Consider the following 25,976-nt stretch of genomic DNA (forward strand, 5'->3'; position numbering starts at 1 on the left):
GGGATGCAGCTCCGTCAGATTACCAGCATATGTGCAGCATAGCCAGTGAGTGTAATGGTAGGGCCTGCAGGAGAGCTTTGTGACAGGAGAATTCAGCACCGGAGGACTCAACCGTCCAGTCTAGTCACCAGAGGTGTCCTGAAGTCTTAAGGATCAGTTTAGTGGTAATATGGTCAGTCAAAAATCATCAGGAGCCGCTAAATAGCAGAGGATGTCCGGAAGACTAAGGGCCCATTCACACTACAGAATCACCAACTGGAGATATTCCGGAAGGAGATTCCATTTTTAGTGGGCACTGGCAAAACAAGCCAATGTTATGACCCCTCGGAAATGTTCATCCTTTCAGCAGAGCCCAGAATTCAGAATTTCATCTGTGAAATGTCAGTGTGAATGGTGCAGCAGAATTTCATTGAAAACCATGGGAAGCTGCTGCACTGTAGTTTGAGTGGAGTTCCTATGCGTAATCCTGCTCATAATATATGTAGTGTGAATCAGTCCTAAGAACTTAGCAGCCATCTTTGCCAGCAGCCGGTCTACTCAGTGCTTGACAGCTCTCTTTATGCACATTTATACAAAGATAACTGTAAATCACTGATTAGAACCGCCCACATGACTACTTGAGATTTACATGAATAAATGACAATTTATCCTGGAACTTTTCCCCAAAAACTATATATCAATCTACTTAGCTCCTTCTGCTCTATATATGATGCCTGAAGGTTCTTACTTTTTTTAAATTTTATTTTATGTGACAGGTTCCCTTTAAATGAGATCAGTGAAAGGAGGAAAGGACACTGGGAATAGAGTTAAGATTGAAATAATAATCATAAGCCATTCAGGCTTATGATTATTTACACCCTGCTTTTCTTATATGAAGGTGATGCCATCTTAATAGGATGATGGAAATGGCCTTGATTGTTGATAGAAATGGCCTAGATGGCACACTCTTGATAAAACCCAAATATAAATATTTTAGTTAAAATAATAGAGACAACGTTACATGGACAGCTCGGCCTCCTTATAGCTGTCTCTTGTGATAACCATGCCTATAGTCTCTAGAGGAATGCATTGCGTGGAAAAATATTATGTTGTGATGATGTCATTGACGATCACAGCAGCTGTTTAATATTGTCAGCTTGTGTGAAATTCCTTCACATATGAGGCCTCGTAGACATCTTCAGTCTATCTGTCCTAAGCCCTATGGCACCATCCAGTCTGGATAGTACTGTACCTTTCATTTCAGGTATGCAGGCCCTGGGTCTCTTGATACTTAATCATTTTACTTGCCATCTTACAGCTATATCTCATTTAGGTTGTTGTTGTATTTTCAGCTGCCCTTTTAATTACCCGGCTAATTCCAACTAACATAACATCTTATTTTCTGCCTGGCAGAATTCACTTCATCTGTTCCCTATTGATACTAAGGGGACAGTAGTGGAGCTTTAAAGTAAATTTACACTTTCTATAATCCTGCCTTTTTTTAGGTTCAAAACATAATAAAAAAAACAAAAAAAACTAAACAAAAACAAAATGTTACTCTGCTTTAAAGGGGAACTCCAGTGGAAACAAGTGGAAAACAAATGTTTTCAAATCAACTGGTGACAGAAAGTTAAACAGATTTGTAAATTATTTCTATTTCAAAATCTAAAGCCTTCCAGTACTTATCAGCTGCTGTATACTACAGAGAAAATTGTGTAGTTCTTTTCAGTCTGACCACAGTGCTCTCTGCTGACACCTCTGTCCATGTCAGGAACTGTCCAGATTAGAAGCATATTCCCATAGAAAACCTCTCCTGCTCTGGACAGTTCCTCACACAGACAGAGGTGTCAGCAGAGAGCACTGTGGTCAGACTGAAAAGAACTTTACAAATTTCTCTGTAGTATATCTTTAGTATACAGCAGCTGATAAGTACTGGAAGAGTCAAGATTTTTAAATGGAAGTAATTTACAAATATGTTTAACTTTCTGGCACCACTTGATTTGAAAACATGTTTTTTTCCCACTGGAGTTCCCTTTAAGGGTACATTCACACATAGCGAGTCCGGTCCAGATTTAGCTAGGTGTGAACTGCAGCAGACTCTTTACTTGTAAACATACCCTAAGCCTTTATGCACGGAACCATAATTCAGATTTCTGCCTGAAATTCCAATATATATATATATATATATATATATATATATATATATATGGCACCCACAGGTATCTAAGGAGCCATATTTTATAAATATTGCTGGACATGGTGTATTAAGAAAATTTACCCTAGAACAAATGAGGTGCTGTACAGAAGCTGCATCTCTTTAGTACCTATGGGTATGTTTTGTAGAACCACTCTGACTACAGTGACCCCCCGACCTACGATGGCCCCGACATACGATCATTTCAACATACGATGGCCTCTCAGAGGCATGTTGAAGGCAGCATCAACATACGATGCTTTTGTATGTCGGGGCCATCGCATAAACGGCTATCCGGCAGCGCAGACTGCTTCAGCTGCCACCGGATAGCCATTTACAGTGTCCCATGTGGTCTGCTGACGATCACTTACCTGTCCTCGGGGCTCTGGCGCATCCTCTTCGGGATCCTCTGCATCGTCGGCGCTCTCCATCATCGTCATTACGTCGCTGTGCACGCCGTCCCGTCATCCAATAGGAGCGCCGTGTGTAGCAACGTGATGGCGGCGACGGAGAGCGAGGATGCCGGGTAAGCAGAGGCCTTGCCGGACGGTCGGGGACACCCCAGGGACAGCGATGAAAGGCGACATCCAGGGCAGCGGTGACGGTCCGGAGCGGCAGGGAAACATGAGTATAACCTCAAATACCAGTGGTCTTCAACCTGCGGACCTCCAGATGTTGCAAAACTACAACTCCCAGCATGCCCAGACAGCCGTTGGCTGTCCGGGCATGCTGAGTGTTGTAGTTTTGCAACATCTGGAGGTCCGCAGGTTGTAGACCACTGTCCTATACTTTACATTGCTCGGATCCCTTAACATGCGATGGTTTCAACAAACGATGGTCCATTTGGAACGGATTACCATCGTATGTTGAGGGACCATTGTATATGGGGTAGATTTAGGAGATTGATTATATCCTGTCAAGAATGAAAGAAGTGATCTGATTGGTTGCTATGGGCAACTGAACAACTTTTCCTCTGGACAGGTTTAAATAAATCTCACCATATGTGCCTTTGGTATATAGAAGTTTAGTGTAGTATGGTTTTCAAGTGTGTCTTACGGTGTGTAGTAATGCTTCTTTTGATTTTTTTTTTTTTATTAATTAATTTTATTTTAAGAATTTTATTGTAAGCCTATGTGATTATTCTGCTGATTTCTTAGTCTATATGGTATATTGTGCACTCATTAAGAAAAAAAAGAATGCACCCTGATAGACAAGAATTGGCATGCTGTTATGTCTCGGGCAGATATGTAAATGATTACTGGGGTGATAGATCAGACCCTGAGTTTTGCCACAAGAGGGTATAAAAGGGCTTTCCTGGACTATAAGAAGGCACTCAGAGGCATATTTTGGGTAGTGTACCTCTTGGCGAGATCGTTTACTTCTAGCAGTGGTAAGTGAGGGAATGCACACACAATGAACATGCTCTGAACTTCTCATACAGACCATGTAAAGAGGGTAGAGAGAATTATTTGATCCACTAACAAACACATGCAGCTCCTACAGTTTCCTTGTCCACCATTCAGACACACGTGGTACCTTCATTAAACACCCCTGTCTCTTCCCGGACTTATTCTAGTTGCATAACAAAAAGAAATTTGGTGCCATGACACCCATTGCATGTCCTTTCAGTGTTGCCTTTGATTGCAACGGTGTCGTGAACAAGTAACCTGGACTGTTACAGACTGGAACTGTATTATTGTTTTCTGTTTAGAATCCAGTACGACTGTCAGGTTCGAGCATAGAGACTTTGTAGTGAGCGCTTCAGTCCTGCCTTTGATGTGGAGCGACACACTGCCCCAAATACTTTTAATGTGATCTGGGAAGCCACCACATATGACAGTCGATCACCCCTGGTAGTGATATGAGGGACACAAACAAGTGATATGTGCAGGACATCCTATGGCCACATGTGTTGCCTCTCTTGGCAAGTGTCATGTGATTGTAACCCAGTGAGGTATCAGTGACCATGTGACCTAAGGGTGGCCTATGAAACCCCTCCTAGTCTCCCCCGTATAAGCCCTGGGAGAGGCTAGTTCTCTCTCTCTTGAGTTCCAGTCTGTCTTTGCCGAGGTCCAGTGCAGTCAAGTCCTAAGAGTGTGTCTGGAGTCCAGAGGAGGCCTAAAGTCAAACCACGCAGCCAAACGTCTACAAGTTCACTACCCCCAGGTCCCAGTCAGAGCCTGGTAAGCTACAAATGGGGTATGTCTTCAGTCAGCGTGGCCTGCATCAAATTATTGCCCCCATGCCTAGCCCAGGATCCACCGGTATACCTTCGGGTGGTATTGAGGATAAACCACGCCCTGGCGTCACAAACACAAGGGGTTAATGCCATCTGCCCCTAGGGCAATTCCATCTGCCCCGCATCACACCCTCTACCACATATATTTATATATGCAACAGTGAAATGCCAAGCAGAACAGTAGACAAGCTTTTAAAATGTTTCTTTTATTTTACTTGATTTAAAGCATTGGTGTCATTTGAGTAAAGTTTTGACATGTCCTTCAGACATGTCAAAAGTTTTGATCACTTTCTGGAATGAATACTTAAACATTAACCCTACTGGTATACTGTATTCAGTGTTCAGTGCTTGTGCCCCCTTGGGACCCTGTGACTGAAGAGCCGTCTGTGCTGTCCTCTGAGCCAATCTCCCTGGGCGGCAGCAACAATAGCTTGATAAAGTGGTATGAGTTGTGTTGACACGCTGACTTCCACTGAGAGTCATGCTTATCAAATTTCTTTGAAGGATGAGTTTGACCTAGACCATACATTCTCCACCCTTCCTGTTTAATATCATGTACGCAAATGTGATCTGCATTAACCTTGTGAAAACCATCTGCTGCACGTAATGGAATAATAAGCAGAATTGTGTGTTTTGCCAGTAATTCCCATGCACCAGCTCTGAAACATTACGTTTTATGCTATACTCCTGGCAGCAAATTATTCATCTGGATGTTTCTCAAAATGGCAGATAATGGTGTGAAGTCATATTGGATTTTATTCTCCTTAATACATTCCTCATGTTTCTAGAATCACATATGATTAAATTCAGTCCTCTTTTCCTTTTTCAACTTTGAAACTTCATAAATCATTATGTGGATGCAAATATGTTTTATAAAACTGAATTATTATTTTATACATCTAATGTCTTTGTTTCTTTTCAGGTACTAGTCACTGTTTATTGGCTTGGAAAATCTGCAAACAGCTGTGCTTCCTACAGTGGAAACCACTTAGATTTGAAGGAGTTCGAGGTTCTGCTGGCCCAGATGAGAAAGGTATGGTATGGTGTGGTTTACTGATGTGCAGAAGACAAAAAGACTTGGCACTCAAAGTTGCAGTTAGGTGATTTTATTTCATATGCAATCCACAAGGTAAATAGATAACGTTTCCGTCAAACATTGACCTTCATCAGAGCAAGGATTGCTGCGGAGTATGGAGACATCGGCCTAAAGCCGTGGAGCTGGGTGCGACAGCCGTCGCTGTACAGCGACGGCTGTCGCACCCAGCTCCACGGCTTTAGGCAGATGTCTCCATACTCCGCAGCAATCCTTGATCTGATGAAGGTCAATGTTTGACCGAAACGTTATCTATTTACCTTGTGGATTGCATATGAAATAAATCACCTAACTGCAACTTTGAGTGCCAAGTCTTTTTGTCTTATGAGCTTAAGGAGTGGGATCCTACTTGTGCACCTACGTTGATCAAGAGTGCCATATTCTACTACTAGATGTGGTTTACTGATGTGTGAAAGCCAATCCAATAAATTATATCAATAGGGAAATTAGACTCACTTGACCTCTGTTTTTCTATTATTTTATTCTTTCACTCTGGAATATATGTCCTGTATGATTTTTTCCAAGAATAAGTATAACTTGTCATCTGAGTATTTCTCCTCTCATCTGCGTGATATTAAATACTATTGTATCTAGAGTCAGACACTTTGCATAAATCGGAACACTAAGACTGATGACTTCAAGGCAATGGACACCTCTGCAATGAAAAATATTCCTTATACATATATAGGTGGTTATATTGCATTGCACTACTTTTCAGGCTGCCTAATCTATTTATTCATTCGTTTTAAGACCTTTTGATTTGCATCCTGTTTCTAGTTTTGGACTTTTCTCATGGGGACATGTTTCTTTCAGTAATACATGTGATGTGACAACTGTGAATCCATGATGCTGCTGTTTTCACTAGCCACAGTGCCATTCTCGCTCCCTACCGGTGTCTTCTCCTCATGCTGTACACTCATATATAGCCTGTGTGATTCCTCCTTCTGCATACTGGTGTGTGTGCTTACTCAGAATAGCGAGTATGATCTGCCCTCTCTTAAAATGTACACTTACATTGATGTGATCTAAGGTGATACAAGGTGCTCAACTCCAAGTGCAGTTGTGCACCTACGTTGGAGTGGAGGACCTGCACCTATGGATCACAATGTGGTTTCACAACTGTGTTTAATGTAAACAATGACATTAGCTAACCCTCAAAACTGATGTAAAATTGAGACATTAGCCAGTATATCCTTATATGAAGGACACACTTGAGCCTGCACACCAACGCCAAGGTTTCTCAAATGGTGCGGGTCCTATCAACTAACCTACCTGGCCAGATAAATAAAACCAGGAACCAAATTACGGCAGCCATAGGCTCTCCGTCCTTTCCTTACTTTCATCTGCTGTATAGATCTTCCTCCTTCTCCTTCCTGCTTGGTCGAAGATTAATGGCCGTTTCAGATGGATGGACCTATGCCTGCAAACAAGATCGAACAGATTAACCCTTCTTTTAAGAGCTTTTACATGGCTCAATCATTGTTCGAACAGGGCCACACGAAGGAGTGCTGGATAGTTCTTACAGCCATTTAATTTATCATTGTTGGCAACATATCCCACATTTACACAGAGCTATGTATGTACAAGAACCATGTTTTTGTGGCTCTATAAAAGATACAGATGCCAAATACAGATTCCTTTTAAGAGAATGTAGTGGGAGAGCAGAGTGCCAGGAGCAGTGTGCTGTCAAATCTATGTCAGAAGTAGCAGGACAGCCAACTATGTGAAGGGGTAGCTCAGACTATACAATACCAAAATTTAAGGACATTTCTAAATAAAGATTATTTTAAAGGTTGCTTAATTTGCATTTAGGAAGCACATGGACAAAAAACATTCAGTGCAATATTGCCTATATCTTGTACCTAAATGTATAGTCATCGAGGAATATATTTTCTCTTCCACATTTTGGGGAAAAGTGTGCAGGATGAAAAATGGATAAATAACAAATATACTAGAGAGAGAGAGAGAGAGAGAGAGAGAGAGAGAGAGAGTAAGGATTAGAGGTAGAAGATAAGTTGAGATAATCACATTTGTCAAGTGTTGAAACGATGAGGATATAAATAGAGAATGGAGAATTTTTTTCTTATTTTATCATCTATATTTGCAATATGAGTGAATTATTTGTTGACATTCCTAGACCAAAGATCTTGTTGTTTGGTTAATATTGTGCAATTTTGGCTTTGTTGAGAAATAAAACTCATCTGGTCTGGTCTTGCTCAGGCTGCAGATTTTTTTTGCATTTGATGAATCACAAAGACAGAAGCAAATACCTTTATGGAAATACGTGATGACATATATTACATATTTTGTTACATTTCCTTGCCTTTCTCATGAATTTGGATTGGGATTTTGTAGACTTTGCTACTTGCATAATGCAGGGCAAATACTGACATTTTGTAGATAGATGTAAACATTTTGCTTACATCACTGGTCATAAATTGTCTCTTGTCAGACTCTGTCCTTACAGTGCAGACTGGTCACTATATATGTCTGTATTTTGCTTTCCTGTCTGTGCTGTTCCCTAAGTGATGCTGGAATCAACAATGTCTTTATTTCAGAACAGTTAAGGGTGTTTTATACTGACCTTTTCTCCAAAGGATTTCCCTCCTTGGCTGAATACTGCTTGCCCTGGGAAAAATGTAGCAAGACTAGATGGTCAAAGGCGGCCATTGTTCTTGTACTTAGAATGTGTGGGTCAGCTAAAAGAGTTCTTGGTCCCCTGCAGTTATAAGCTGGCAAAGACTGATTTGTTTTTACGCCTTTATATGTTTAGTACTGTACTATCTCTTTTACATATTCAGTAATGAGAGGGCAATGTATTTATGTGTGCATTTCCTTTATACATTTTTCACTTGTTGGTCATCCCCCCTATTTGACTGATTCCTTTTTCTAATTACAGGACACCTGTTATTCACCTTCACCACTTTTCTTGTATTAAAGTACTAACACCCACTGAAATTTACTGTACCCATTTTATTTTTATTTGCTTTTGTAGGAAAATGAAGAGATTGAGAGCCCTAAAAGAAGCATCCGTGACAGTGGTTATATAGACTGCTGGGATTCAGAGAGAAGTGACTCCCTGTCTCCCCCAAGACATGGTAGAGATGATTCTTTTGATAGCCTGGATTCTTTTGGTTCTAGATCACAACAGACACCTTCACCAGAGGTCATTCTGAGAGGCAGCAGTGATGGTGAGTGATCCATGTATCTGTATCTAGATATGATCCCTTATGTTCTCTTCAAGGTTCACAATGATCAGTTTGTGGTAAGAGTGCAATATGCATTATCAAATCTATTCTGACCAATGTTTTTTTTTTTTTAAACTCATTTAAATTTTATGGTTTCTCAAGGTACTGTTTATATTTTAATTCTGCTATAGAAATATTTTCAATGTCTAGAACTCTGATGTCTATTGTCAGAGGACCTCATTGCTTTATCTGCGACTTCAGTGTGTAGTGGCAGAGATAATATGAAGCTTTATGGGATGGTCTGGAAGGAGAAAAAATGTATTTCTTTTTTCTAGAAACTGCACCACTCTGGTCCATACCTTGTGGCTGGTAAAGCAGCTATTTCCATTAGAGGCCTTGTCTGAACATTAAACACTTATCTAATATCCAATGAATGGGGCACAAGTCTATGATCATGGGGACTGACTGCTAGAACATCCCACACCATATATTGAGTCCCCTATGGTAATGAAGCAGTAGTCACCTATGCACTGTTGCTTCATTCATTGTCTATGGGATCTAAGTACAGTATAAAATGGGCAGAGCTGCAATACTGCTAACATTCATAAGTCTGGCAATGTTTTCCTCAAATCTTGGTTAGCATGGTAAAAGGAACCAAAACATATTCTAGAGTGAGGCGTATATATAGAAAAAAAAAGAAATACTAATAATACTAAATGTTAATGCTATAAGCTATTAGTAACCCATCTATGCTACACTAGATTTTCTATTAGGTTAGGACTACATGGTGTCTTTGGTCGTACAACAGCAAGTCTCATCAAGTGGTGCATCCAAAATATTTTGTGTGACTTGCTGTCACGTGACTTTATTACAGTTGCGACCTGGCTGTTGACAAAATAAACAAGTGCAGAGAAGTCGCAGGCAAGTTGCAGTAGCGCGTGAAGATGGACTTTTTGCAACGGTTATCTCAGTCATGCTAGGTCACAGTTTGACACCATTGAGCAGCTTTACATGTGACATTGTGAACTTAAAGTCGTGCAGCACTAGTTGTCATGTAGCCATAGCCCTACCTTATACTAGCTTCTGTTTACTTTTTTTACTTGTTGAGAATGGGCATAGACAGGATACAGTTGTATCCACTTCATCTACTTTGGCTTTCCTCTTAGTAGTACACAGTTTGCATATAGCTTATTGTATTTGTCTTTCACTATTCATTGTGAAGTTAAGTGATTTCTAGTCATTTCTTATGTTTCCTGAAGCCAGAGTGGGAGTATCTTAATACAAGGCTGCACAATTCTCTTATTGCACATTCTTACTTCTGCTTGTTCTGAAATAGTAGTCATTCAGGGTGGGATTGTTTGGGCAAATTTATGAAGGAGCTGCTGCCTTTAGTCCATTGTAAACATTATAGTAAGCAAGCTATACAGTACTTCTGGCCACCATTGCAGGACAGTACCTGTTACATGTTCATTTCCCTTTTTCTTTTTTTTAGCAAATTAATGAACTGTAATACCAGATGCCACCAATGTACAAGAGCAGCCTGGTTTCTGGAAAACAAGAGTACACTATTGCAACCATACATTACTTTTCCCACATACAGCACATTCCTCTGATTTACTGAATAAATTCTGTTATAACAGCGGATATTGGGAAATCCAACTCCACAGTCCGCCTTGCATAACATCAGTTTCTGAAGTGCAATTCTGGGGCATCTCTCGGCCCATATAAAACGAGTAAATGCAGAATTTAGCGCCTGCACATCTCTAAGGGGTAAGGTTTGCAAATGGTACAGCAGTCTCGTAAAGCTTATCATCTTGATAAGGTAGCACTTCCCTAAAAAGGAGAGAGGGAGGTGGAATCAGTGTTGCAACTCAGCAAGGATCTGTTTAAATAAGGGCTGGTAATTGAGATTATATAAGGAGAATGGTGTCTTACCTATGTTAATCCCTAAGTAAGTAATGTGCTGTTTAATAATCAAAGCAGGGATACCAATAGCCGACCAATGAGAAGACGGCCGAGCAGGACCCAAGAATCGAGCCTCACTTTTGAGTTGGTTTATCTTGTACCCAGAGAATAAACCAAAATGGGACAGAGTGGACATCAACGGACCATAGTGGACTTTCGGGTCCTCCAGGAAAATCAAGTTGTCATCAGCGAAGAGGGTCATTTTGGACCGCCGTACGCTGGATTGAAACACCGCAGAATGGATCGGAGTCCTCCAAGTACCTCGCAAGAAGTTCCAGGGCCAGATTAAAAAGGAGGGGGGATAAAGGGAACCCCTGTCTCGTTCATTTAAAAAGAGGGAAAGGGGGGGATAGGAAGCCGGAGGTATGAACATGTGCTCAAGGGGAGAAGTACAAACCCCCTAAAATGGTACGGAAATTACCCACTATCCCCACTTTGTCCAACAACATCCCCAGCCAGTCCCACCGGACATTGTCAAAAGCCTTTTCGGTGTCAAGGGCCAGTAACATGGGTGATTCTCCTGGCTGGGGGTGGTGCTGGATCCTGTCTAAAATGGTTAGTACCTTGCGTATATTCACAACAGCCGACCAATTACGTACAAAGCCAACCTGCGATGGGCCTATGAGAGAAGAAAGGAACGAACTAAGGCGATCTGTCAGAATTTTAGACCCCAGTTTAACGTCCTAAAAGAGGAGAGAAATAGGACGGTAAGATTGAGAGAGGAGAGGGTCTTTGTTCGGTTTCAGCAGGAGCTTAATCGTGGCCACATTGGCATTCAAGAGTAATGTACTCGAATGCAGTAGATGATTGAAGTAGGACATTAAAGGAGTCGATATCTGGTCGCCCAGTACTTTAAAAAAAATTCCCCCGAGAACCCATCCGGGAGTGAGCCTTCGCATTATGAAGACGTTTTATGGCCTGCTTGATTTCAGCTTCCGAGAAGTCTGCATTCAGAGCAGCACATTTTTCCGCAGATAAGGAGGGCAACCGGACCGACTCCAGAAACGATCTCCCCAATGCCATGTCCGCTGGGGAGGATGAATAGAAGGACACATTTAAGTCATGGAATAAAGAGTTAATTACTTTGGGGTCGGAATTAAGCATCCCCGCCTCATCCCTCAAGGCAGGGAAGCATTGGGGAGGTCACCGTCCTTTCGCCAGACATGCAAGGAGGCAGCCGGACTTAAATCTAGAAAAAGAAGCCATACATTTGTGTTCTGACTAGAAGTCAAAGGTGGCCTTGGCTTCCTTCCACGCCTGCAAAGCTGGAGCAGATGGACAGGAGACATAGTGAGTATAAGCTGATTGCAACAACCTGCTCGTTTCCTGAAAGAGGTGGATGGACTTCTTTTTCACATAACTACCATTAGGCGTCCCCTCGGAACAGATTTAGCCGATTCCCAGTAAATGAAAGCATTAGAAACATGGTCTCTATTGTGCCACGAGAATTCTGTCCACCAAGTTTTCAGAGTCAACAAAGTTGTCATTTTTCGACATATACGTCCCGAAGCACAATTGAAAATCTGTCCCTTTCAGGTAAATATCGGTCAAGGAGAGAGAGATATAGGGGATTGATATCATGAATATCTCATCTAGCCACACGGGCTACCAACTCTGGGGTGGTAAGAAAGTAATCTATACGGGACTAAGAGGAATGACTATGAGAGTAGTGGGTATAATGTCTGCTGTCTGGGTGCATTAACCTCCAGGGATCCCGGAGGCCCGAGGCCTATCCGATCTTCCAATGGAAATGCCACTGCATTCATATCCCCACCCACAATCTTGTTGGCTTTTGGGTCACAAAGGAAACTGGTCTCCAGGGCTTGAGAAAATTGCGTGTTATCTCCATTAGGGGCATAGAAGCTGTATAGACTATAATCATGACCATCATGCTTAATGTGAACCCACACCAAACGGCCATCCTCATCTACCGCCTTGTCCACCACAACTCTCCCAAAGTTCCTATTGATGAGTACTATGGTACCAGCCTTACTGCCAATCATGTCCCCAACCCAAAATCTGGCCATACGAACCATATCTGACGTGGACATGTGAGTTTTCTGCAGCAAAGCATAATCTGGGTGTAGACGTTTCTCAAAAAAAAAAACTCACGGACGTAAAGACTGGAAAAAGAGCACCAGACTCACAGAATACCCCATTGAGGCCAATGCAAAGTCACCGGCTGTGAGGGTGAAGGGCATCGGTTAACTATCCTATATTTTAAGTAGACCTATAAGTAACATGTGACAAAGTATTATCAAAATATCTCCAGCCGTTTGGAAGTTATGCAGTAATATATATTTCCCATAGACTTGTATGGGACTTTAAACAAAAACCTCAACCCTGGCAAATGGGGGTGAGTAAGGGTTAAATTACCTACCTATTTGTTGTTGACATATAAATAACGTGTGCCAAGTTTCATGTTAATATCTTTAGCTGTTTGGACATGATGCTGGAACACACATATTTACACACATTGAGGGACATTTATCAATGTTTGCTTATGTATTCTTTTTTTTTAGTAATTTTTTCCTTACTTTTTTTTGCTTGTGTGTGACTTATTTATCAACTGGTTTCAGCCTGTTGATAATTTTCTTTCACGTAAGCAATTTTTCCTTTTTTACTTTGGTAGTAGCTTTTTCTGCTCCATGTTTGAGCTGGAGTAAATTTAGTCAATTTTTAACGCTGTTGCGACTTTTTTTTGCGCAGTTGCGACTGTCGCAGTTAATAAATACCTGACTACCCGTAGTCCATTTTAAAATTATTACTACATAGTTAATTTTTGGAAAACTTGCTTTTCTCGCTTTCCAGTCAAAATGTCGCACAAAAAATCGTGTAGTCGCAGTTGCGACATTTTAATGACAATTATAGTAAAGAAAACCTGACTAAACCCGTTGATAAATGTCCATAATTGAGCTTTATATATATAGATATAAAAATATAAAAAAAAAAGGCATGCACCTTAGTAGATAAATAGTTAATGCAAATGTAGCACATATAGCTGTTTCGAAAGAATGTGTGGCAAAGACTGGAAGAAAAATTGCACAGAAATATCTGGCTATTCTTATAACGTGGCATCAATATAACACCTACATATATAGGTTTGTTGGTGGCTGAGGAGAAAAGTTAACAGATTGTCCAGAGATCCTATATAATTCTGGGCATACATTGGATGCGAGATAGCTTTGGACTCCTATGTTGTCTTCTATGAAGACTGGTTCCTGCAAAGGAAGAATAGGGCATATATCGGCAATGTGCTTCATTCCTATAATGTTTCTATGAAGCTTGAGTCTGTTCTTATTATGTCTTCTATGAAAACCAGTTCCTTGAAAGAAAAGTTAAATGTCGGCACTGTGGTGCCGTTCCTGGGTAGCTTCTATGAAGTACAGTGTCCGTTCCTGTGGGGTATAAGAATTGTGGTGCAGTAGCACCTCTCACCCAATGACCTGCGGGGATCCAGCGGCGCTCTCACTCTTACACGTTATGACTCCAGCCGGGTCCTGCGCTCGCTCTCCGGTTAGCTGGCGCTGGATGCCGGCAAATCTGGGGAGGGAGAGGATCTTGATGTGGATGTCCTGTAGCGTGTGATGTTGGCATCCTCCTCGTGTTTGCTGCGCGCCACTAGTGAAGTCTTCTGTGGTACTTCTTTAGATGCCGGTTTTCTGTATAGAGCTATATAGGTCATAAGATCTGGTGGTGCAATAAGTTGTAATTATGAAATGCTAGACGCATTTCTAGGCTCTGTTCAGCCTCTTTTTTAATAGCTAAGTGGCCTGGGCTCTTTTCTACCTGTTTTATATGGTTGTGCTTATGGCTGATTGGATACTGGGATTGAGGAATAGACAAAACATGGAGATGAACTAGGTTATCAGGAAAACCTGGACTGGGTTAGAGAAGATATGGAAAAATGCATAGAATGTTAGTTGTGAGTAGTATAAATGGGAGAAATGAGAAAAATGGGGTAAATACGGTGTGTGAAACAGGATATCTACATGGAACCCAGATATAGATCTCGAAAGTGAAAAAACTTGCTGTGGGAAATATTATAATGAAATATATTACTAATGCTAATACAGGCAGTAATGTTGGAAAATGTTAAAAAAATTGTGTTTAAAAATCGTGTACCATTATATGGGTTGGTACGGATTATATCATCAGTGTATTAATACGATGTAGTTATGATTGATAAAATGTATATGGTTGTATAAATGTTGGATATAGTCTTCTATGGATAGGGAGACAAATAAATGATTCCAATATTCAATGGATAAAAAAAGGGAATGAATAATTTAAATGCATGAAAGAAATATTGAAAAATATATATGGAAAATAATATAAGATGAAAAAATAAATGAATGAAACAGTGATGTGATAATTAAAAGAATGATAGGAAAAATAAATGGATGAATGAAAAAATGAATGTAAAGGAAAAAATGAATGAGAAAATAAATAAAATAAATAAAAATAATATGTGCTTCATGGAGGATAGACTCTCGGGCGAGAGGAACTAAGGCACTAACCAGTCTGGCTCCTAGCTCCTCGAGCCCAGGGTCTGTCTCCTTTCACATGAAGCCAAAAATCTCTATTTTAGTGTTCAAACCCCTCGGTATGAGGGTGTCCATATGATAAATCATCTTCGATTCTGCTCGTGACATTTTTGATATGAAGTTCCCTCCTCTCCAATCTGGCTGAACTAACTGTAATGCTGCAAATGTGGTACCTTGAATGGGACTGTTGTGTAATTGTTTGTAAGGTGCTGATAGTGAATGTTTTTCACTATTTAATATTGTAGAAGTGTTCTGTGATTCTTTTTTTCAGTGTTCTAGAAATGCGGCCTACATACTGTTTTCCACTGGGGCATTGAATAATGTAAATTACGTTTATACTGTTGCATGTTAAAAATTCTTGAATCTTGTGTTCTGTGTGATTGGAATTGGACGTGATTGTTTGTTTTCCTGGGAAATCAAGTGATTTTGCAATTGTTGCACTGCATGCATCTAATCCCTTTGATCCTGTCAAGGTGGTTTGGCGTTTATTGAAGAGGGGTTCTTTGGTAAGTTTTGTGGTTGGGGCTATTTTGAGGGCTAGACTAGGAGCTTTTGTGAATACGATGAGGGCCTGTTGGGGTAATGTGGTACCGATTGTTTTGTCTGTCTGTAATAAGTGCCAGTGTTTGTTTATGATCTTAATTTCATGGTGTGCTGTGTTAAATGGATGAACAATTTTAGCTGTCTGTTGATAATCATTTTTGGTTTGACTGTGGGGTTTGTCTAGGAAAAAAGTGTCTCTATTCTGCCTTCTTACTGGAATCTTCTAATATTTTCTGGGGATATAATTTTTGTTTAAACTGCGTTGTGAGGTGGTCGGCTTCCTGTTCAAATTGCGTGATTTGTGTGCAATGCCGTCTAATCCGTTGGTACTGTCCATATGGTATGTTAATGAGCCATTGGAAGATGGCAGCTGCCGAATCTAATGAAACTATTTTTTGCTGTAGGTTTGTGATACATGTTGCATATGAGTTTATTGTTGTGGGTTTTGATGGTGATGTCTAGAAATGTCAGTTGGTGTAAACTGTAAGTTGTATGTGTTGATATTGAGTTGGCTATGAATGTTTGTAATGTTTGAGTGTTATCTTTCCAAATGATGATGATGTTGCCTATGTACCACTTCCAGAGGACCAGATTCGTGTCCAGGTGGGGAGATTTGAACTCCTTCTCCCAGTACGCCATAAGCAGATTGGCGAAACTGGCTGTGAATCTGGTCCCCATAGCGGTACCGAGGATCTGTAGATAGAATTGATCATTGAAACAGAAATAGTTATGGGTGAGAATATATTTTATGCTGTGTAGGATGAATGTTATGTGTTTTGTGGGAGTGTTGGTTTTTGTTATACAGTGGTTTATTGCCTTTAGGCCTTGTTCATGATTGATTGATGTATATAGTGCACTAACGTTTAGTGTGGCTAGGCACCAATGAGTGCGACCTGCACGGGCCCTGCAGTTAGCTCACAGTGATTTTATAAAATTGTATAACTGGTTGTTTTGATATACTTCATGAAATAAACACTACTTGTTTTATATACCAATACCAGTCCTCACTGATTGGATACTCATTACATTTATACAGTCAGTCACATACAGAATCCCATCCACAAATAACATATACACTTACAGGGACCTTACTTGAGAACAGTATAAACTCTATGGGGGAGATTTATCAAAACAGGTCTTTCATTTTTAAAGAGGCCTGTGAAAAATTAAAGAAGCAATCTGATTGGTTGCTATGGGTAACTGCACCACTCTTCCTCTACACAGGTTTTGATAAATCTCCCCCTATATGTACAGTGGTCCCTCTACATACGATGGTAATTCGTTCCAAACGAACCATCGTTAGTTGAAACCATCGTATGTTGAGGGATCCATGCAATGTAAAGTATAGGATGTTATACTCACCTGTCCACGCCGCTCCGGACCGTTACCGCTGCGCTGGATGTCGCCCTCCATCGCTGTCGCCACATCCCCGGGGTGTCCCCGCCGCTCTGGACCGTCTCTGCTGCCTGGGATCGTCGCTCCTATTGGATGGCGGGATGATGTGCACGGCGACGTGATGACGACGAAGGAGAGCGACGAAGATCCCGAAGATGACGGTCCGGGGCGCCGGGGACAGGTGAGGGATCAACACCGGACCACACGGGGCACCTAAAATGGCTATCCGGCAGCAGCTGAAGCAGTCTGCGCTGCCGGATAGCCGTTTATGCGATGGCCCCGACATACAAAAGCATCGTATGTTGATGCTGCCTTCAACATGCGATGGCCTCTGAGAGGCCATCGTATGTTGAAATGATGGTATGTCGGGGGGTCACTGTATATTCGTTTTTAGGTTGTACAAGGTACACAACCTCTTCATATAATAGTTCTCAAACTGTTGTTTGAGCTAACTATAAGTCTAGGCTCAGACTATGGAATCTCCGGGCTGAAAATTTCCACCTGGAGATTCTGAGTGAGGCCAGCGCCGACTGACTCAAATAGACTGCAATGTGTTCTGCGAGTATCTCTGCCTGAAGAATGAGCAACGCCATTCTTAAGGCAAAAATTTTCAAGCGGATTTTCCGTTCACAAATTCCGCTTTACAAATTTCGAAGTGTGAATTTGTGAACGGAAACCCATTCACAAACCCATTCACGTTTTAGCAAGCAGAATTTCTGTCTGCAATTTCAAAGCAGAATTGCAGGCGGAAATTCCATAGTTTGAACCTAACCTAATCCTTTATGCTGTGTGAATAATGCCCTTGATTTACTCTTCAAACACCTGGATTATATCCCTTTTCACTGTATCTTTATAGTTAGACTAAAAGCCAACTTTGATCCTGCAGTCATGTGTTAAGGTGTCCATACACCTTCAGTAGCTGTCAGCCAACAGCTGTCTCTAACAGGCACCCCATACAGATTTAGGGTAGGTTCACACATACCATAATTTTCTGCATATTTTTTTTACCCATTAAAGTCAATGGGTAGGAAATTCAGCTTCATATTTTGCTACCCATTGACTTCGATGGGTAGGGAAATACACAGTAGCAAAATATGGCTTGAGTGACCCTACCCTAAAGGGTTTATATCCACAAGTACAAAAACAAAGCACATTTTTTCCCAAAAACCGCACCCCACCTATCTTCAGGTTGTGTGTGGTATGGCTTCAGTTACTTTAGTGAAACTGAACTGCAATAAACGCACAACCTAAGGATGGGTGTGGTGCTGTTTTTGGAAGAAATCAGTATTGTTTTGTTAATTTTTTTTAAAGGGGTATTCCAGGATTTTTTTTTTATTTGACTATGCTACAGGGGCTGTAAAGTTAGTGTAGTTCATAATATTGTGTCTGTACCTGTATGTGATGGTTTTCTCACAATTCTTCTGTGATTTTCACTCCAATATTTATTTTTGCCAGAATACAAAATTACTGTTGTCTCAGATTTTTCCCAGGTTGCAATGCGGCCGAGACCTGACCTCACTAGTCAGCTGATGACAAGGAGCCGGTCTGCTTCAATGGGTGGAGGGATTGCTTGGTGGGAGAGAGATCAATCTGCCACTAATGCAGCCTGATTGAAAACCACAGTTCTTTTGAATGGATACAGCTTATTTATGTTTCAATGGGTGGGGTGGCTGATGTGTGGGAGGGAGGAAAATGGAATGCTGGGATTTGTAGGTAAAAAAGAAAACTCAAACAGGAAATACCAGTTCATAAAAAAGCTAGCCACAGTATTATGGTAATCTCACAACATAGCCATTTAGCCCTAAGACAAGCGCAGATCCTTCCTAAGCATGTCCATTACTATCTGGCAGGTACGCACTAAAATCACCTTATGATGGATAACCCCTTTAACCCTGGATGGGGTAGAAAAGTAAGGCTAGGTGTTCATGTTGTCTGAATAGGGGGGTTAGGTAAGCGGTTACCTCTGATGGTGGCTTATCTCTCTGAAAACAAAATGGTTGGATATTTGGCATTGATAGATGATGTAGGGGGAGAGTTTGGTAAGCTCCATACACATTTGACTGTTTGCCAGTCCTGCCGAAATTGATATATATTGGGACCTGTACTACTTTCATGCCGCTGCTTATGCAAGGACCTACAGTCGACCACTGCAGGCCCCTGCACAGCCGGTTGGCCAGCAGCTGCTGTGCATTGGGTGAACAGAGGGTGCAGCACTACTCTAGTTTGCCCTCTGACTACTGAAGATCCTGGCAGAGTGAATCAGGCTAGCTGCATATCTCTGCACAACTTGACAAAGCTTGGCTTCAAAATACATTGGCGCTATATATAGAATTATTATTAGTGGGAACTTCAAAACGTCACTAGCATTCTGCCTTCTTTAGCCTCCCAATTGGTTGGATCCCCAAGATCCTTGCTATAATTTCTTTAGATGGGGAAAAGAAAATCAATTTGGAATGTTACACATATGCATGTGTGTGTACTCTTTCTTATTGCATAGATATGCATGTGTGTGTACTCTTTCTTATTGTGGTTTTATACATGTGTTCCCATAAAAAATATCAGAAGTGTAAAGATCACTTGTATCTGACACAATATACTCATCAACCCCATAAAACATCGTCTGTATTATAAACTATGTTAAACTTTGGCCAATCTCCCTAATGCTTACATAAAGTAGTAATTCCCTTATTAAAGCAGCAGTGGCCAAATAGCTGAGGAATGTAATAAAGTTAAAAACTGAACCGAAAACAAACAAGCAGTGGAGGAAATAAGACCGAGTGTATATATCTGAAAATCGAGGATTGAGGCTTTTGGCAGGAAGACTTGCTCAGATACCCGACATGGAAACAAAGCAAGGTTAAGTGGTTTTACTATAAATCTGCCCACACAAGAGTTGGGTTTCAATGTTGACATTTGCTCAAAACATAATGAAATATTTAGAAAGCACTTATGTCCATGGCCTGCAAAATGATCTTTAAATATGCACAGCAGGAGTTGGAAGGGCTGACGGCTTTAACAAGTCTCCATATAAATTCTGGCAGATTACTTAGAGCTTGTTATGAATCTGGCATTGACAGAAGATTGCATTGACATATCTTATGTAAGATCTATATTATGGCCTCCTACATTCCTGTGTTCTTTTTCACTGGGTTTGAAAAGTGTCTACTACTTTTTCATTTTTGAAGCACAATTTACACCTTTACAAACTGTTTTAAAAAATGGGAACATTGCACTAAACTTTACATTCTGTTGACCAATAACTTATTATATTTTTCTTCCCATGACTCTGCGTAGTAATCTTATCTTTGTTTGCAATCCTTCATTTTTAGGCAGGGGAAGTGATTCAGAATCCGATTTACCTCACAGACGGCTACCTGATGTTAGGAAAGATGATATGTCTGCCAGACGGGTTTCTTTTGGCGAAAACAAAGTAATAGTGCCTTTTAACCAGTACCTCCCCAACAAAAGCAACCAGACTTCATACATCCCAGCTCCCTTACGCAAGAAAAAAGCTGAACGGGAAGATTACCGGAAAAGCTGGAGTACTGCCACTTCACCACTAGGTGGAGAAAGGCCCTTCAGGTAATTGTGTATGGCCATAACCACAGTAAGATAGTGCCTTCATAGCTGCTTTTGAAACTTGTAGTGCCACATTTAATCAGTGCTGGTGACTGGGATTTCAGTGCACTGGGATCAGCGCCCTGAGGTCTAATCTGGTAATATTTTAACGTAATCAGGGCTTTATACAATTATTAATATATATATGTTTTACTTTATTTATTTATATTTTGTTTAGTTTTCTTAACAAAGAGATCTAAATTCATCCCTGATGGGCCTTCTTATAGTTATAAAGAATGTTCTTTCCTCACCCATTTTCACTTTTAAACCCTGTTTCAGGTTGTATAAAATGTTTTTCTACTACCAGAAAACCCCTTAAAGGAGAACTGCGGCATTTAAGTCTTCTTGTGCCCGGGCTGCACAAACATAATAAACAAACTTTAACTCGCCTTCCTACCTTCCCCCGTTGCAGAGATATCGGCATCCCGTTCCTCCGGTGCTGCTGGCTTCTGATTTCTTAGGCTCAAAACACCACAGTGCAGGCATCGTATCGCCGGTCGCAGGGATATCCCGCCTCAGCCGGTGATAGTCTGAGTGCACTGTCATGTAAGCAGCCCAGGCCCCTCTTTCTCCCTGCTGCCCGGGCTCCTTACATGACAGTGCACTCAGCCAATCCCCGGCCTAGGCAGGACAATCCCTGCGGCCGGCGATACGCTGCCTGCACTGTGGCGTTTCGAGCCTAAGAAGCCAGCAGCACCGGAAGAACGGGACGACGATATCTCCCCAATGGGGGAACGTAGGAAGGCAAGTTTAAGTTTGTTTTTTATGTTTTTGCAGCCCGGGGGACTTAAAAAATGTATGCCACAGTTCTCCTTTAAATGATAAAAAATCTCTTGCTGCCTGCAGCTGCCACTACAGGGACCTTGGGCACTTACTGCATACTTTTTACACAATGAACTGTATTCAGACCCCATTTTCCCATTTAACCCTACGTCGATGAGTGGGCACCTTGCCATTTAATACTATGACTATACAGGGAGCAAGGCCACTGTAGAGATACTGTAAGAAATTAATCCACACAGAATGACGTTCACCTTAAGGGTATGGTCACACGTGCTTTATTTTGCTACATATTTGCTGCTGTGTATTTTCCTACCCATTGAAGTCAATGTGTAGCAAAATTAGCTGCACAAAATACACAGCAAAATACGGTATGTATGACTCTACCCTCAAAATAATCTTTGTTATTATCATGCTCAGAGCTGGATATAGCTGATAAAACAAATTATATTTGTCTTTTAGCTAATGGCTATGTGGTGGCCCAGTACGGAAGTTGTACCCCAGCCTCCCTACAGTGACCCCTGGGCCCCCTCTACACCTGTCCCCTTGTGTGTATATATATCTATTGCCTGTATTATATTGTATAATGTTTATAAAAGGGTGTTATAGCTTTAATAATTGTTAACCTGTGATTACCAGTTGTCATGTGAGTGTAACCCAGTGAGGTATCAGTGACCATGTGACCATGTGACCTATGGGACCCCTCAGAGTCTCCCCCATATAAGCCCTGGGTGGAGCCTCTGCTCTCTCTCTTGCTGCTTATGCTGAGTTGCAGCAAGGTCAAGTCCAAGAGTGTGTCTGGAGTCCATAGGAGGCCTCAAGTCAGTCCAGCAGCCACAAGTCTTCAAGTAAGCTACAATTTGGGTATAGTCAGTCCCATTCAAGTCAGTCATCAGTCTTCAGTCAGCATGGCCTGCATCAATATTGTCCCAGTCCAGTGCAAGTCCCAACAAGCCCTGAGGTCTCTGAAGTCTCTGGCACCTCTGTGGGCCTAGCTAAGCTGTATAGAGTGTTCCATCTGTCACTCAGGAAAGCTACCATTGTCTGTAACTTGGCGTTGGAGTCATTATTGCCCCCGTGCCTAGCCCAGGATCCAGCGATATACCTTCGGGTGGTATTGAGGATAAACCACGCCCTGGCGTCACAAACACATGGGGTTAATGCCATCTGCCCCTATGGTAATTCCATCTGCCCTGAATCACACTCTCTACCATAGCTGTCTGCAGAGTTATAAAATAATTGTTTTACTTCTATTGTAAAGAATGAGAGAGGCCGTTCTGAGCTTCAACATGCACACCTCCTACCCTCCCTAACCCTTCCCTGCCCTGCATGATTGATGTATAAGGCTCAGTGCTTGAGTAGATCAATCATTTAGGGAGAGGTGGGGGAGGGAGGAGGTGTGTATGCTGCAACTCAGCACTGCTATTAATTTTTGAACTTAGAAGAAAAATATGATTTTATAACTTTGCATAACAGCCATCAGCTTATAGACAGGTATAATTTATTATGTCTCCCTATCGGCTAGCTGCCTGCAGCTCTGAGCAATGATATAGAGCTGATAAAGTCCCTTTAGGCTTTTGCAATGCTGTAGGTATAGTTGTTTCTATTATGCACAGGCTTTAGTGTTTAGTGACAGCAGTACTATTAATGATACATGATGGTTAAGGTGACAGTTTTCACATTGGGTCCAGGAGCCAGTTATTGTTGTCATAATTTGCACAATCCCTGCATTTCAAAGTCTATCCTGTTCTTTTAAAAGAGACTTTCAACTATTTAATACCCAATTTTATTTCCTTTCTGGTTTCTATTTGGTGGAAGAACAAAATCTAACAACCAAAGAAAGCAGACTTGAATAACACCATACACTGTCGGTGGCCTCCAGGAGGTCACACTTAGTTGGCTGTCTGGGTTCAGTGTCAGAAAAATCATCCAACCCTTATGTAGAAGTCTGGTTTTATAGTTAATTATTTATAAAGTAGTCTGGTTCTATTATGTAGTAGAAAATATGCCTGTGATGTATTTTTTTTTTTATTATTGTAATGTATGGCCCATCGTGTAAATGGATTATTGCTTTCCTGTAAATTTGAAGTCCAGATTGTGACAGTAATTGTAGGCAGGAATTATAATGAGTTTTTTGGAGGCAGTACAGTAACATATGTAACTAGCAAACCATTCAACACATCTTAGAGGTGACCGCTTTGGTATAGTTCCAGAAGCTTTTTTTTTATTCATTTATTTAGCTTTTTTTCTTAGAACCTCTCTGGCATGCAGACAGTTTAACGTAAACCATGTTCACATGGTTTATATAAAAAGTGTATGCAAACAGAGACCTGACCGGAGTAAAGTCAAGCCCCCTTAGATTTAAAATGCATCTGTCACATGGGTTAAGCAAAGGAAACCGCCAACACAGTAAAAACGCTGTTAGAGTAAGAGATGCATGCCATATCTTTATATATTCTCTTGGTGCTTTTATTGTGCCATAACAACAATTTTTTTTAAAGGGCCCAGAGTGTCGTACAGGTATGGCCCGGTGTCTGCCGTTCACCATTCCCCTGTTACTTCATTCCATCTCCCTGTTTGACTGACGCACACACGACTCGCCTGCCAGCAGCAAGCCATGTGAAGGTCCTGCGAATGCGCCTTGAATGGGGACTTGTGAGATCTTCACGTGGCTCGCTGCTGGCAGGTAAGCTGTGTGTGTGTCAGTGGAACAGCGAAGAGGGCTTGTTGTAACTGGGAAGAGGTGTTGTGGCTCAGGGGCACAGCACACATCTCATTGACACTCAAGGCCCCCATAAAAATGTTTGTTTATTTTTTGGCACAATCAGAGCACCAACAGCATATATATATATATATATATATATATATATATATATATATATATGTTTGGCATGCATCTTTACTTTAACAGCTATTTCACAGTGTCAGCAGTTTTGTTTACTTAACCCATAAAGAGACGCCCTTAACTATTACTGTAAGCACTTGGATAATACAAAGCTGAAGATTTTTTTTCCTTCTGTTGGACTGTGGTAAAGTTTATACATCATGAATGTATTAGACTGAATGGACAATGATTGTGGTAATCCCTGAAAATCTCCTCTCTAGGTGGTCTTCAGAACATAAAGCATATATGGGATGAATTGCATTTTGTGCTATTCTAAAACCTATTTATTACCCAATTTTTTTCAGGTGGGACTGTGGTTAACCCTAATATTTCACCCTCTCCCTCCAGCACACATAGATTTGTAGCTGGTGGTTGCTGGTGAACCTAATGCACAAAATCATAGCTTAGCAGGGATAAGGCTCAAAAAATATTCATGTGTTCCATTACAGCTATGTTTACACTGTGCTAATACTATACATTGGTAATATGCATTAGTAGTGTTCTCCAATGTATGCCTCTGTCCCATATGCTGCTGTATAGTCATTCAGTAGGACATTTTGGCCTTTAGGCGTAATGCAAAGAAAAAAAACATATTGAGGGAGATTTATCAAGGGATTTAAGCAGCTTTTTTGTGACTTGTGGGTAAGCAAAAAATACCAAACTGCCCTACCTAAGCAATTTTCAGTTTTTACTTTGCAGTGGTCCAGGATTTATCATTGCGAAAGTCGCACGTAGGCAAATAAGTCGCAACCCCCCTTCAAAAAGTCGCAAGTGTAAGCAAGGTCGGACCTGGCTTACAAACTTGTCTATGACAGCATTTTCAAAAAGTTGCATGAAAAGTCGTACGTGAGACTTTTTGTGCGCCTTTTTGCGCAGCTCCGCTCCCCGGCACCCTCTCACATCTACCAACTGCCAGCCACAACACTACAACTTCCAGCATGTCCTTACTGTAAGGACATGCTGGGAATTGTAGTTGTGCAGCACGAGGGGAGTGTGTTAGATGGACGGACAGATGACAAGCTTGTCACCCGCCCATGCCGCATGACTGCAACTCCCAGCACGTCCTTACTTTAAGGGCATGCTGGGAGTTGTAGTCATGCAGTGGGGGCATGAAATGTGTGGGTGGGTTACAATAAATGTACTTTATGGTTTTTTTTCCCCCTTCTCATTTCTGATCCGTGTATCCTGTGGACTACGACGATGACCAGTGTTTTTTGTTTGTTAGTTTGTTTAATGTTAATAAAATGTTAACGAGAGCTTGTGAGGGAGTGTTTTTTGGAATAAAAGGTTTTTAAACATGTTTTTTTTATTTTTATTTACTTTACAGGCTTAGTAGTGGAAACTGTCTCATAGACAGAATCCATTACTAAGCCAGGGCTTAGCGTCAGCACCAAAAACAGCTAGCGTTAACCCCAGATTATTACCCCAGTACCCACCGCCACAGGGGTGCCGGAAAGAGCTGCTACTAACAGGCACGGAGTATCAAATATGGCGCTCCTAGGCCTAGACGGTAACATGCTGGCATTATTTAGGCTGGGGAGGGCCAGTAAC

The 25,976-nt window shown here is 41.3% G+C and overlaps 1 protein-coding gene across 1 annotated transcript in view; it reads left to right on the forward strand.

The window, feature by feature from the left end:
- Positions 1-25,976, forward strand: part of LIMCH1 (LIM and calponin homology domains 1) — a 357,736-nt gene that overhangs the window by 230,651 nt on the left and 101,109 nt on the right. Inside the window, exons 6-8 of the mRNA XM_056557079.1 lie at positions 5,335-5,445; positions 8,501-8,696; positions 20,473-20,725. Coding sequence (XP_056413054.1) covers positions 5,335-5,445; positions 8,501-8,696; positions 20,473-20,725 — 560 coding nt within the window. The remainder of the gene's footprint in view (positions 1-5,334; positions 5,446-8,500; positions 8,697-20,472; positions 20,726-25,976) is intronic.

This window comes from Hyla sarda, chromosome 1 (assembly GCF_029499605.1).
Source record: "Hyla sarda isolate aHylSar1 chromosome 1, aHylSar1.hap1, whole genome shotgun sequence".
NCBI classification, from domain to species: domain Eukaryota; kingdom Metazoa; phylum Chordata; class Amphibia; order Anura; family Hylidae; genus Hyla; species Hyla sarda.